Here is a 15,214-nt window from a genome sequence, read left to right as displayed (position 1 = left end):
CTGTCACCTTTCCCACACGCGCAGGCGCGTTCAGGAGCGTGCGCATGCGCACTGCACCCGCGGGAACATTTTTCGAACAGAGAACGGCTTGAACGAGGCTCTCCTGTGTTGACTAAGGCGCGTCTCCTTTGAAGTAAGGTAAATGAACCAGTCGCAGGCTCCTTTCTTGCGAAGAGCCATCCCCGACAGGCCAGAGGTGGGAGAAGGGCCAGAAACCACTGCCCTGCCTCAGTGTTGAAGTTGCCCTTTTACAAGATTTCCTACCTCAGCCAAAGTGTGCTGAGGCCTCACCAATTTCAAACTCTCTGGATGCCCTAGCATTGAGCCAGAGCAGTTTCAAGCGGCGCCAAATGATATTCATTCTTCAGCAGGCATGAACAAACTTTGGCCTTGCACCCTGTTAGGAATTGTGGGAGTTGGAGTCCAAAACACCTGAAGGCCGAAGTTTGCCCAGGCCTGGTCTAGATGCACCCTAGGACACAAAGCAATGAATTCCAATGTTAGGAAAAGGGATTCCACCTAATAATAATAACAATAATAACCTGCAAAGGTGGAAAATGAACATGCAAAAATACTGTGGGACTTTTGAATCCAGACTGACTTTGGAACACAACACACCAGACATGATTGTGGAAAAGAAAAAAAAAGTCTGGATTATTGATGTTGCCATACCAGGTGACAGTCGCATTGAGGAAAAACAACAGGAAAAACTCAGCCGCTATCAAGACCTCAAAATTGAACTGCAAAAGCTCTGGCATAAACCAGCACAGGTGGTCCCAGTGGTCATCAGCACACTAGGTGCCGTGCCAAAATACCTCAGCCAGCATTTGGAAACAATAAACATCGACAAAATCACGATCTGTCAACTGCAAAAGGCCACCTTACTTGGATCTGCACGCATCATTCGAAAATACATCACACAGTCCTAGACGCTTGGAAAGTGTTCGACTTGTGATTTTGTGATACAAAATCCATCATGTAGATCATGTTTGCTGTGACATACTGTGCTTTTGTGTCAATAATAATAATAATAATAATAATAATAATAAACTTTATACCGCGCCACCATCTCTGCGAAGGGGACTCGGGGCAGCTTACATGAGGCCAAGCCTAGTAGTGCATAACAACAAAATAAAACTTAAAAATTAGGAAAAACTTCCCGAGGATGAGAACTGTTCAAATACATAGAGTGTGCTTGTGGGCACTTCCACACAGCCATATAACCAAGAATATCAAGGCCAGAAATCCCACAATATCTGCCTTGAGCTGGATTATATGGCAGTGTGGACTCAGATATCCCCGTTCTAAGCAGATATTGTGGGATTTCCTGCCTTGATATTCTGGGTTCTATGGCTGTGTGGAAGGGTCCCTAGTCTTCTTCTCTGGAGGTTCTTAGAAGCTGCACAGCCATAACAACAACAACAACAACAACAATATTTTTTATCTGCCTCTCTTAATGGCTTGAAGCAGGTTACAAAACCATTAAAATACACAAGCACAGCAAAAACGCTACAAATGCACACACTAAAGTGCCCCTCCATAAAAGTTACACACCAAAACACATCTCTACAAAATACATACTAAAACACACACAATTGAAATCAAACAAAGGGCACTTAAAATTTATGTTTAAAGACTGGCTGGGTAGGCCTGCCAGAAGAGATAGGTCTTTACATGGTTTTAAAATTCAGCCAAATGAGCTGTTGGAGTTTTTCTGGCAGGTCATTCCACAGTTGGGCAGCCGATGAAAACTGTCAGGAATGCTTACTACCAGCTCCTGCTGATACGCCAGCTGTGCCCCTTCCTAGATTTCCTCTAGGTGGTGGTTGCTAGTCAGGCTCTGGCAAGTTGGAGCAGACGCCCCCCCCCCCCCCCCAAGACCAAAGTGTCCAGGGCAGATTGTATGGGAGAAGGCAATCCTAATAATAATAACAATAATAATAATAATAAACCATATAGGGCTTTAAAGATCAAAACCAATACCTTGTACTTTGCTCAGAAACTAATTGGCAGCTAGTAAAGTGCATTATAGCCCAATGTAAAGCATATTGCAGGGGTCCAACCTTGAAGTTTCAGTGTGTGCACTAGCATCTTCAGGTCCTCCAAATCTAGGAAGGGGCACAGCTGGCGTATCAGCAGGAGCTGGTAGTAAGCATTCCTGACAGTTGCATCTACCTGGGCTGACATTTGGAGAGATGGACGAGGAGTACTCCCAATCTGCGAACACAGTCTTTCGGGGGAGTGTAACTCTATCCAGAATTGGTTAATACACCTCTATCCCCAAATGCCAAGCACCTCTGATAGCTATCCCTCAGGAGTGCTTTCTTGTGTATCCCTGCATGGTAAAATGTTGGACTGGATGATCTTTGTGTTCTCCTCCAACTCTTATGATTCTGTGGATGTTACCAGGAGTTGCCTTTCATCTACAATGAAAGCAAAGAAAAAACCAAACTGTTATTCATGGCTGTGCAAGAGATAATATATACTTTCTATGTGTCATCTTTATTATGCTAAAGATATTAAGCCATAACTTTGAGCCACGAGAAGAGGCAGGCTAGACATAAAATTATTATTAACATGGCCATATAGCCCAGAAAAACCTACAACAACCCTATTATTATTATTATTATTATTATTATTATTATTATTATTATAAGTTAATGTCATGATTGGCCTGGGGAAGAGAAGGTTGAGAGGAGACATGATAATTCTGTTTAAATATCTGAAAGGATGTCATAATGAAAAGAAGCAGGCTTGTTTTCTTACACCTTGGATACTAGGACTCGGAGCAATGAGTTCAAACTACAAGAAAGGATATTCCATCTGAACATTAGGAAGAATTTCCTGACCGTACGAGCTTTTCAGCAGTGGGGCTCTGTCTCTGAGGCCCCTTCTACACAGCTGAATAAAATCCCACATTTTCTTCTTTGGACTGCAATATATGGTAGTGTGGATTCATAACCCAGTTCAAAACAGGTATTGTGGGATTTTTTTTTTGCCTTGATATTCTGGGTTATATGGCTGTGTGGAAGGGCGCTGAGTGTGGTGGAAGCTTTTTCCTTGGGGGCTTTTAAACAGGGTGAATGACCATCTGTTTAAATGAGGCACAAGCAAACTTCACTCTCCACATCCCACAATTCCTAACAGCCAGTAAGGTGGCTGGGATTTCTAGGAGTTGAAGTCGAAAACACCTGGAGGTCCGAAGTTTGCCTATATCTGGTATAAAAGCTTTGCTTGTGCTTTTCCTACATAGCAAGGGGGTTGGAATAGATGGCCTGTAATGGTGTCTTCCAACTCTATGATTCTATGAGTTGAGAGTGTCTGTGTTGTTTTTGTGTGGTTGGCATATTGATCAGTTTAATCTTAGGAAGCCATTTCTCTCATCACACTGTGACATTTATAATGATTATTTCTGCTTGTTTTGCCTCTTTATTTTCAAAGTCTTGAAAATTCCACAATTTCAGCTGTGATGGTGAGAAAATATAAAGCGCAACTCGAACATCCCGGAACAAAGAAAAGAGCAAAGGGAAGTCAGCGGAAGAGAAAACTAGAGAGAGAAGTAAGTATCTTTAAATGAAGCTTTACAAGGTGAGATTTTGTAACTGAAAGTAAGAGCTTCTTTTCCCTATTAATGGAGAACTTACATGAGTAATAAAACGGATTGGGGCTTCAGAGAATAGTGCAGTGCAATTAACAGACCTGGAATATATAGAATGTTTATGGAACAGTTTGGACTACGACTATGAAAGGTGTGATTTTAATATGGAATGTAATGTTTTTAAATGTTTAGTATGTTTTTAATTTTAAGCTAATTTAATTTACATTTTTTGGAACTGTATGTGTTTTAAGGCATTGAATAATTTTGAAAAGGCAGAGGAACGAGAGACCAAATTGCCAATGGAGAAAAGCAGGGAGTTTCAGAAAAACACCTACTTTTGTTTTATTGACTATTCTAAAGCCTTTGATTGTGTGGATCATAATAAATTGTGGCAAGTTCTTGGTGGTATGGGCATACCAAATCACCTTGTCTCTCTCCTGAGGAATCTGTATAAGGACCAAGTAGCAGTAGTAAGAACTGACCATGGAACAACAGACTGGTTCAAGATTGGGAAAGGCGTACGGCAAGGCTGCATACTCTCACCCAACCTATTCAACTTGTATGCAGAACACATCATGTGATGTGCAGGGCTTGATGAATGCAAGGCTGGGGTAAAAATTGCTGGAAGAAATATTAACAACCTTAGATATGCAGATGTCACCACTTTGATGGCCGAAAGTGAGGAGGAGCTGAGGAGCCTTCTAATCAAGGTGAAAGAAGAAAGCGCAAAAGCTGGGTTGCAGTTAAACATAAAAAAACCCTAAGATTATAGCAACCAGACAGATTGATAACTGGCAAATAGAAGGAGAAAACGTGGAGGCAGTTACAGACTTTGTATTTCTAGGTGCAAAGATGACTGCAAACCGCAGACTGCAGGCAGGAAATCAGAAGACGTTTACTTCTTGGGAGGAGAGCAATAACCAATCTCAATAACATAGTGAAGAGTAGTGGCAATGAAGATCCGCATAATTAAAGCAATGGTATTCCCCATAGTAACCTATGGATGTGAGAGCTGGACCATAAGGAAGTCTGAGTGAAGGAAGATGGATGCTTTTGAACTGTGATGTCAGAGGAAAATTCTGAGAGTGCCTTGGACCACAAGAAGATCCAACCAGGACATACTTCAGGAAATAAAGCCTGACTTCTCATTGGAGGGAAGGATATTCGAGGCAAAGGTGAAGTACTTTGGCCACATCATGAGAAGACAGGAAAGCTTGGAGAAGACGATGATGCTGGGGAAAATGGAAGGAGAAGGAAGATGGGCCGACCAAGGGCAAGATGGATGGATGGTATCCTTGAAGTTACTGACTTGACCTTGAAGGAGCTGGGGGTGGTGACGGAAGTGACTGAACGAATAAACAACAAACACTGCCATATAACCCAGTTCAAAGCAGATAATGTGGATTTTATATAGCTGTGTAGAAGGGGCCCTAGAAGATATGTAGAATAGTGTTAGTATCCTGGAAAGCTAGAGATGCTGTAGAATTTCAGTGTAGACAAGAGCTGTACATCAGGATACTTGCCAATGTGTTCACAAATACTTTGATAATGATATGTATCTGTAGTACTTTAAACAGGTTAAATAGCTTTTCAATGATAAATATTGTTATCTGCCATTGTTATCTGCCATTTTGTTCTGCCATAAGGTTCAGTCTAGATTGCTAGTCAGTAATAGGCAAAATAATAATCATGTAGAGATCACCATCCTGATATTGGTGGAAAAATATTTTTAAAATATGTATGTAAAAATATAGTCACAGAAAAATTTGTGCTGGCATCAGAAATCACATGGACAAAATTTAAATTCAGCAAAATTTATTTAGAATCAGTAATATATGCAAAATCATAGACTCAAAGAGTCAGAATAGCTCACAGGCCATCCAGTTCAACCCACTGCCATGAAGAAATCCCAAATCAAAGCAACCAAAATAAGCTAGTTGAGGAAACAAAAATGTTTTTAACCTTCTAGAAACCTCTTGAAAGCTTCTTCCAAAATGCATCCTGGGATTATTTTTTCACCAGCTTCCACTTTTACTATGATTTTGGTGGTCAGATCACTTACAGATCTATGTTTTTTTTAATATTCTAGGGGAAAATGGTGAGATGGTGCCCTTACTTCTTTTTTTGTTTTATTGTTCCCACATGTTCAGTAAGAGTTTCTTGGGGCAGCTGTTATTCCCTTGCCTGGCTCACATAGCTAGAGGAGGACCAGATAGAGTAGCATTTCATTAGTTCCCTGCTCAAGGTCTCTTCCTGCAACCTGGCACTGAAAGTCTATGTTTTTGTAGCTTTTCTGCATCATCCACCCAAGCTAAAACTTCTAATTAGACAGTGGATGAGGAAGAAAATAGTGGATTAGGCAGGCAATTCCTGGTGGTAGAACTGAGTTAGATGCCTTGTCTGGACAACTGTGTTGAGGGAAAAAGAAGTTACAGCCAAAATAGAACACCAGAAAGGTAAGATAAAAAGAAAATAAGGGATCATAACCATGAAGACATGAAGTGGCTAAGATGATGTTTAGACTTTTCCTAAGAGCCCCTGAGGGTCTGTGTAACTTTTGCCTTATATCAGTGGTTCTCAACCTGGGGTGCCCAGATGTTTTTGGCCTACAACTCCCAGAAATCCCAGCCAATTTACCAGCTGTTAGGATTTCTGGGATTTGAAGGCCAAAAACATCTGGGGACCTCAGGTTGAGAACCACTGTCTTATATGGATTAAAATTCAGATGGAAGTTGCACTGGTGCAATTAAAAATCTTTAAAACTTTCTGTCTTTATGGCAGGATGCACAAGCAGTGGAGAACAAACAGAAGAAAACAAAGTGCTTAGAAGGTATGAAATGTTTTTGCATTTTTCTACTCTTTTTGGAAGCCTTTGGGGCCCCCTTCTCCCTAAAACTGAAAGTGACAGTCACACTTTGAAAAAAGGAACATGTTGTCTACCCTATGCCAGTTTGGGAGGCGGGGTCCAAGACTTGAGTAGGCCATGTGCATCCTGTGAGATACACATACCCACTCTCCCACCTTAGAAGGTTACTTTCTCAGTGGAGAAGAAGCCATTTAAGGTTAACTCCTACTGCTGCTCAAGACAAGAAATCACACTATTTCCTTTGGAAAGTATTAACATTAGTCCTTTGATTTCATCTTTCACAGGTTTTCTCCTTCCCATAGTTCAGGATACATAGTCTCTTTCATTAATCCATCTTTTGTTTCTTCTAATTTATTTCCATCTTAATTTTTTTGTTTTGTTTTTGCATTCATCACCTTCACCGTTCCCCCTTTTATTGAAAAACCCCTTCATATCACTTTTCCTTTATGTGTCTTTTATGGCACCTATGGGAGAAAGTCTCCACAAGGTGGACAAGCCATCTACTGTTAAATTTATTTATTTATTTATTTACAGCTTTTATATTCCGCCCTTCTCACCCCGCAGGGGACTCAGGGCGGATTACAGTGTACTCATATATGGTAAACATTCAATGTCAATTTTTGACATACAAACATATACAGACATACACAAAAGCTATTTAACTTTTTCTGGCCGCCGGGGAGCTGTCGCTTTCATCGTCCATCTGCGACGCTGATGAATCACTTCCGCATTCCCGCATGCTTCTCCGCTGGAATGCTTTGCTGGAGTCTTCTTTATGGCCTCATTAATCAGTTAATTTAGCCTCCCCACACTTTACGGTGGTACCTTATTTTCCTACTTGACAGATGCAACTGTCTTTTGGGTTGCAAAGGTCGACAACAGGCTACACACAATTAGTTGGAAACCCACTCCAACCCGGGCTGGCTTTGAACTCATGACCTTTTGGTCAGAGTGATCTTAATGCAGCTGACACTCAGCCAGCTGCGCCACAATCCTGGTGCTGTTAAAGGCTCTATTTTGCCCAAGAAATATGTTCCCATAGTGAGAGATGTTCCTAACTACCGTAAGGACTCACACCTCACTGAACTCTTCTCACAGAAGCGGTACCTATTAATCTATTCATATTTGCATGTTTTCGAACGGCTAAGTTGGCAGAAGCTGGGGCTAACAACGGGAACTCACCCAGTCCCCGGATTCAAACCACCAACCTTTCAGTCAGCAAGTTCAGCAGCTCAGTGGTTTAACCTGCTGTGCCACCAGGGGGGGCTTTGTTAGAACCCTTAAAACCAATTAAAAATCAAGTACTGTATATACTTGAGTATAAGCCGACTCGGATATAAGCGAGGCACCTAATTTTACCACAAAAAACTGGGAAAATTTATTGACTTGAGTATAAGCTGAGGGTGGGAAATTCAGCAGCTCCTGGTAAATTTCAAAATAAAAATAGATATCAATAAAATGACATTAATTCAGGCATCAGTAGGTTAAATGCTTTTGAATATTTACATAAAACTGTAATTTAAGGTAAGACCGTCCAACTCTGATTAAATCATTCTAACCTTCTTCAGTGTAAATGTGCTTATGTATAATCACCATAGTTTATTTTAACTAAACATTTTGGGGAAAATGCTGTGTGTATATGAATACAGAAAAGTGGGAAAGACTGGGGCCAAGAAAAGAGGAGAGGAAGGTGCGCCCTGTGTTGAGAGAGGAGGAGAGAAAGGCTGAGGGTCCTGGTAGGAAGGTGTGGGGCTGAAAGGCTTCTTCACCCAAGTATAAGCTGAGAGGGGCTTTTCAGCTTAACAAAGGGCTGAAAAACTAGGCTTATACTCGAGTATATACAGTAATATAGCTAAAACCACAGCACCCTCTGACTTGATCTTGAAAACTTCCTCCTTTAAAAGCCTGTCTGAATAATAAATATTTTTGCTGAACATAGGATTACTGGAAGTGAATCCAGTCCAAGAAGAAAAGCAGCAGCTGCTCCCAAAGAGTTCTAGAGATCATCTTGAAGCGACAATGCATTGGTTAATAGAGTAAGTATTGAAGGTGTTCTGAGTACTATTACATTTGTTTCCCATGGACAGTCTCACCTGTATGGACAAATAAGTTTATCCAAAGCTAACTAAAAATATCTTAAGCAGTAAATCTTATGCATGATTTAGTGAACATATATTCTGACTGAATACAGTGATTAGCATTCAAACCATTATACCTCATTAGTTGCCAATAACGAGGAAACAACATTACAGAATAAAAAAACCTGCAAGAATTAACCTGTTTGTAACATTTTTCTAAATGTTTATATATCATATTGTAGCTATTTTGTGGAGACATGAGATTTCTTTTTAGTTGACCACTGAATCATAATTCTGTATTGAATAGATGTGAGGAAAGCAAGATGCTCCTGTGACATTTCTAACAGCAACATTTTTTTCAAAGTGCATATAATAAGAAATACCAGTAAATTATACTCTTCATTTTCAGGTCCATTTTGTACAAAACTGGAAAAAACCACAATGAAATCAAAAAGCATTTAAATCTTCTCAAGAAAAGGTAATGCTTATTGGATAGCGGACTGGCAGGACTGAAGACCGACAGGTCGCAGGTTCGAATCCCGGGAGAGGCGGATGAGCTCCCTCTATCGGCTCCAGCGCCTCATGCGGGGACATGAGAGAATCCTCCCACAAGGATGATAAAAACATCAAATCATCCGGGTGTCCCCTGGGCAACGTCCTTGCAGACGGCCAATTTTCTCACAACAGGAGCAGTTGCTCCTGACACGACAAAAAAAAAAAAAAGTAACATAATTCTGAGCATGTTGTAGCTGTAAATGTGATTGTGTTCAGTGAATGTGAACTCTTGGTTTTAAAAAAAATCAGTTTTAGGCTTAATGATTTCCAAATACAAGGACATCCAGCTCACATCTCATGTCACCCTCTCTCCCGACCCCCAACAGTCTTTGCTCTAGAATTGTATGAAAATTAATAGTTTGAAACAAGAAAAATATGTCTACATGTTGAGAGAGATTGTAATGCTGTGCCTCACTTTGAGATTTTGCATGTAATTGTTTGAATTATTTAACTCTTACTGCATGTTGAGGATTCAGTCTAGATTGTTGTAGTCTTCCAAGAATACAATGTCCTTGATTATGGTGTTTGCTGTCTTGAGAATATGCCCTGAAATGCCAACTCTTCTTCTCTTTCGGTACTATAAATCAAAAGGGCTCTCTTCAAAGTGAAGAAAGCACGTTTTCTATAGACTTTTCAATACATTGAATACATGCAGTTTGTCACAAGTCCTATTCTCTGAATTTGATATATTGGAAATCAGGTCCTACTCAGTCCCTGAAGCGCAATTGCTGTATTTGCTTATTGTTGAAAAGGTTGGCAGGGACTGATGGGAGTTTGTAGTTAACTGTGTCATGAGTCAAAACTAATAATAATAATAATAATAATAATAATAATAATAATCTTTATTTATACCTTGCCACCATCTCCCCCAACGGGGACTCGGAGCGGCTTACATGGGGCCAAGCCCGAGCAACAAATTACAATACAAAAAATACAAATTGCAGTAAAATAAACAACATAACATTAAAGTATAAAACATCAAAGCATATAAACAATATACACAGAACATAGAGACCAGGCATAATGACAGAGGGTGGGATGCATGTACATAAAATAATTTAAAAACTCAGGGTGAGATAAAGGGGCAGAACTATTTGTAAGGGAGAACTCATAGAGAGACAGGGAAATAAACAAACCTCCATATATGGGGAGGGAGAAATATATGGCACTACATTTAGGTAATAAAAAATAAAATGCACAAATATAGGATGGGTGACATATGGCTTGAAAACTGTACATGTAAAAGTGATTTAGAAATCTTAATAGACCATAAGCTGAACATGAGTCAACAGTGTAATGTGGCAGCTAAAAAGCCAATGTGAGTCTAGGCTAGATCGATAGAAGTATAGTGTCTAAATTGAAGCAAATAGTGGTCCCCACTCTTCTGCATTAGTCAGACCTCACTTGGAAAACTTGTCCAGTTAGGACACAACAATTCAAGAAGAATATGGATAAGGTAGAATGTGAGCAGAGAATGATGACCAAAGTGATCAAAGATTTGGAAACCAAGCCTTATAAGGAACAGCTGAATGAGTTAAATTGGGTATGTTTAACTTGGAGCAATGAAGGCAGCGAGAGGGGACATGATAGCCATTTAAAAATGTTCGAAAGGAAGGGGACAACTTGTTTTCTGCTGCTCTGGAGAGATTAGAACACAAAGCAGAAACTTCCAAGGTAAAACACCAAACTTGAAACATCAAATCAAACCAAACAAGGTATAACTTGAATCTATCCAAGGCAAGACTGCAAGGTTCGCCACTACGTCTTGATCCAGTTCCAATGTTGCTTCGTTTGACCACAGATTCTGTACTTTTATCTACTCTAAATTCCCACCAGAAACTGTTTTCTTCTCTGCCTTATCAATTTCTCTCTCAACCTGGCAGAACGCCTGAGAGATTGTTGTGCTATTCTGTTCTGTCTGAAAACATGCCTTCTATCTTCTGGCTCATTAATTTCTGCAGCTGGGCAAGGTGCCAAGCTTTTCTTAAGCTCAAAGCCCTGGGAATTCTCTGGTAGCAATTCAGGCCCTCTTCCAGAGACCATCCCATCATCCCTAAACTCTTCAGAAACATTCTCATTAGCAAAGACGCTTCATCTAAAGCAGGGGTCCTCAAACTTTTTAAATAGAGGGCCAGGTCACAGCCCCTCAAACTGTTGGAGGGCCGGATTATAATTTGAAGGGAAAAAAACATGAATTAATTCCTATGCACACGACATATGTCTTATTTGTAGTGCAAAAACACTTAAAAACAATACAATAATTAAAATGAGGAACAACTTTAACAAATATAAATTTATTAGTATTTCAATGGGCAGTGTGGGCCTGCTTTTGGCTGATGAGATAGGTTTGTTGTGTGCTTTCAAGTTGTTTCAGACTTAGGTTGACCCTGAGCGAGGGCCGGGTAAATGACCTTGGAGGGCCACATCCGGCCCCCGGGCCTTAGTTTGAGGACCCCTGATCTAAAGCACCCTCATCATTAGAAACAGCCTTGTCATTCCCAACATCATTAGAAACAGCATTGTCATTCCCCACATCCAGAGTGCCCTGATCATTAGACACAATCACAGGCTGAACTCCAACAACCATAAAGTTTGTTATTCCACTTTAAAAGAAGCCATTGGTTTGCCACATTAGGTTTGAAGGATGTGCGTTTCCATGTTGCCATCTGGTCAGATCATCAGAAATTCCTTGCCCTCACCATCAGACACAACTATTACTAATTCTTGTGCCCACTGCTTCGGCTTCTCCACAGCCCCAAGGATGTTCACAAAGTAATCGTCTATCCTTACATGAATGGCTGGCTTCTGGCTGCTGATTGCAAGGAGATCCTCCTGGGCAGGGGTGGGGGGAGGGGGGGGCAGAGGAATATGTCTATTCCGCATATTCTAGCTCAGGTAAACATTGGCCCTCCAGGTGTTTTGGATTTCAACTCCCAGGAATCCCAACCAGCTTACCGACTTAGGAATTGTGGGAGTTGAAGTTGCAAGCACCTGGCGGAGTGGAAGTTCCAGCTCCCTTAGAAGTTATTTGCATAATGTAAACATAAAGATAAATGTATAAATAAATCTTCTTTAAGGTGGCAATCTGCAGTAAATCTATGCTAGGAGTGATCTCTTACAATTTCATATATTGGAATTGATCCTGTTTTCTATTTCAACAAAATAATAATGTTCTTTTATTACTTTTCTCAAGATTTCTCAACAGTTTCGAGACCATACAATTTCCAGTAAGGAAACTAAACAGCTGTGAGAAAGTGCATAGAATTCTAGTAGAGGAAAAGAAAAAGACTGTCGCCATTGAAGATGATTTGAAACAGTTGCAGGTGAGAAAGAGAAGGGAGTATTTTATGGCACTTTATTGACGAGTAAATAGTACGGGAGTAATCAGTTCCATGAGTAAAAAGAGATTTATGTAATTCATCAGTCAAATTCTATTTCCATTATTTCATATCACAACTGTTGCTTTAAGAAATGTTTAGGGACTAGGAAAGTAATTATTTTGCTTCCCCTGAAATCACTGTAATTAAATAATGTTTATTAGTTATGATAAAAAAAATGCTGCATACTAAAAATTAGAATGACTTCTCATTTCTTTTTGCAAAGCAAGAAAGGAGAAAGCTAAAGTAAGAATCAGCCCAAATGACCAATCGGCATAATTTGTGTAAATCACAAAATTGGTACTTGCTTCTGAAATTATACACAGTGTTTTGTGTTATCTCTTTCTTTAAATCAATTTATATGTTATGAACTATATCTCAAACAAATTGTTGCACTTTTTGGCTTTATTCTATTCTGAAGAAGGGTTAACTGGGAGGACTGGGAATATTCCAATCTTATGATCTGCTTGTAACAACACGATTTTAGCTAATGCAGGCACAATGTTCACCACATGGATAATACTTTGTTTTCAATATATTCTTTAACTTCATTGGTTTTTTTTTTAATACAGATAGAGTTGGATAAAGCTTTGCAAGCCGCAGCGTTCAATGATAACAATATTCAAACTTTGCAGAACAAAATAGAGAAATTGAAATGTGACTTGGCAGCAGAGGAAGCAGCATCAAGCAAGGTATCCGGGAGATAGGAGTTTTGTTTTCAGATTTTGTCTGGGTTAGAATTGGCTTTATCTCACTTTTACAAGGACTCAGGAAGAGGGTGAACAAATTGCTATTTCTCTTGACAATAGTGATTTATAAAGAACTAGCCATCCCCTGACCCGCGTTGCTGTGGCCCAGTCTGGTGATCTGGAAAATAAAGTAATCAGAAAGTGTTGGTTTCTAATATATGTAATTTCTTTATCCTTGTGGGTAAACAGTATTTGATTACGTTTTCTTGCCCTGGTGAAAGGAGTTGGACTGGATGGCCTTAAGTTTTTTCTTTTGTGATAGGGGTTCTGTGTGGGAAGTTTGCCCCAATTCTGTCATTCGTGGGGTTCAGAATGCTCTTTGATTGTAGGTGAACTATAAATCCCAGTAACTACAACTCCCAAATGTCAAGGTCTATTTCCTCCAATCTCCATCTGTGTTTCTAATTGAGCATATGGAATATTTGTGCCAAGTTTGGTCCAGATCCATCATTGTTTGAGTCCACAGTGCTCTCTGGATGTAGGTGAACTACAACTCCAAAACCAAAGGACACTGCCCACCAAACCCTTCCAATATTTTCTGTTGGTCATGGGAGAACTGTGTGCCAAGTTTGGTTCAATTCCATCGTTGGTGGGGTTCAGAACGCTATTTGATTGTAGGTGAACTATAAATCCCAGCAACTAAAACTCCCAAATGACAAAATCAATGTTTTGAGTGATGGTCACTCATTGGGTTGTTAGGCGTATTCTGTCCAAATTCGGCGTCAATTCGTCCAGTGGTTTTTGAGTTCTGTTAATCCCACAAACGAACATTACATTTTTATTTATATATAGATATACACATAAAATATTGATATATAGCAGGTTTTATTTCAGAGTAAGGATGTAGGGGGAAGGCAGATTTCTGTTTCTAGGTATCATGCTAAGCGTTATTCCTTTCTCCACAGTTATTCCAGACAGATAGCAAATTTGACCCTTTTCTTCCTGGTATCTTTGAGGATTGTGCAAAAGCACCAATTCTTCAGGTGAGCAGATGTTGGGTAATGTAATATGTCAGAAAATATCAAGAACTTTCCAGCAATTAATATCAAGCTCTTGCTATTTCTTCTTGCCAGACTTTTTTCTCTTCATATCACAGAGGGAACAAACATCTTTTACTGCCCTTTTCCTAAGAGTAGGGGGAGGTTGGGGAAGAAGATCTGCTAAATCAGATAAGACTTTTCTAGTCTACCATTTAGTTTATACAGTGTCCAAGTAATTGTCTCTGGGAAGCTGTATAGGAGAATAATAACACACTCTAGTTTGCATCCCCTGCAGCTGGTATCTCTAGATAATCCTGGATGACAGAAATAATAATAGTTACTGAGTATTGATGTACTCTTTTTGTCATCTTGAAATCCTTACACATTTCAGCTTTCAGACCTTTATGGAAAGTGCTTTGAATGCTTGCATGATAATCTTACGTTGCTCTCACGCCATATTAAACATTATCTCTTTTAATATTCTATAGAACGAGCTCTTGAAGGTTAAAAACCAAACAGTTCTTCTTAATGACTTAAATACTATTCAGCAATCATATGAAATGAAGACTCTGTCAATGTTTCTGGAACGAGCATATGAAATGTGAACTTCTGAATGGAATCAGTCTTTCCTAGATGTCGCCTACTGAAGAAAAGAGACATAGGCTGTATCTCTTACTGTTTTCATCTCCCTTAAATATGTATAAGAAATTATTTCTTTTCAGTACATGATTATGATGCTTCGTTTATGACTGCCTATGTTTTCAGATTGTGCATTTATATTTCCATAGTATGTTCCATGAAGCTATATTAAAATGATCCAGCCTGTGCCTTAAAGTTTATGAACTGAAGTTTTCAGCTGCAGTTATTGTTCAGGTTTGAGTAGTTATTAATGTAGTGGGAATAAAGTCTTCCTGATATTTGTTTGTTACACCATGTGGTCTTTTCTGTAACATGCTAGCATATTTAGTGGTATATGGTTCCACATTTATAATAAACCCAGCCAATCACTTA

At 39.6% G+C, this 15,214-nt stretch overlaps 1 protein-coding gene across 1 annotated transcript; it reads left to right on the top strand.

The window, feature by feature from the left end:
* Nucleotides 1-19: 19 nt before the first annotated feature.
* On the top strand, nt 20-15,214 carry CENPQ (centromere protein Q). Its single transcript, XM_060785538.2, has 9 exons — nt 20-138; nt 3,442-3,559; nt 6,380-6,428; nt 8,404-8,500; nt 8,952-9,020; nt 12,291-12,420; nt 13,047-13,166; nt 14,129-14,206; nt 14,692-15,214. Exons 2-9 carry the CDS (start codon nt 3,470-3,472, stop codon nt 14,806-14,808), a joined length of 750 nt encoding a protein of 249 aa, XP_060641521.2. The 5' UTR covers nt 20-138; nt 3,442-3,469; the 3' UTR covers nt 14,809-15,214.

This window comes from Anolis sagrei, chromosome 1 (genome assembly GCF_037176765.1).
Source record: "Anolis sagrei isolate rAnoSag1 chromosome 1, rAnoSag1.mat, whole genome shotgun sequence".
Classification (NCBI taxonomy): Eukaryota; Metazoa; Chordata; class Lepidosauria; order Squamata; family Dactyloidae; genus Anolis; species Anolis sagrei.
This window is presented reverse-complemented; position numbering and strand designations above follow the sequence as displayed.

What these genes read in the sequence shown, in the direction of transcription:
- CENPQ (XM_060785538.2), top strand. Translation starts at nt 3,470, where the DNA reads ATGGTGAGAAAATATAAAGCGCAACTCGAACATCCCGGAACAAAGAAA. An exon ending in AGAGAAAACTAGAGAGAGAA is followed by an intron (nt 3,560 to 6,379) that starts GTAAGTATCTTT and finishes TCTTTATGGCAG; the next exon opens with GATGCACAAGCAGTGGAGAA. An exon ending in GAAAACAAAGTGCTTAGAAG is followed by an intron (nt 6,429 to 8,403) that starts GTATGAAATGTT and finishes TGCTGAACATAG; the next exon opens with GATTACTGGAAGTGAATCCA.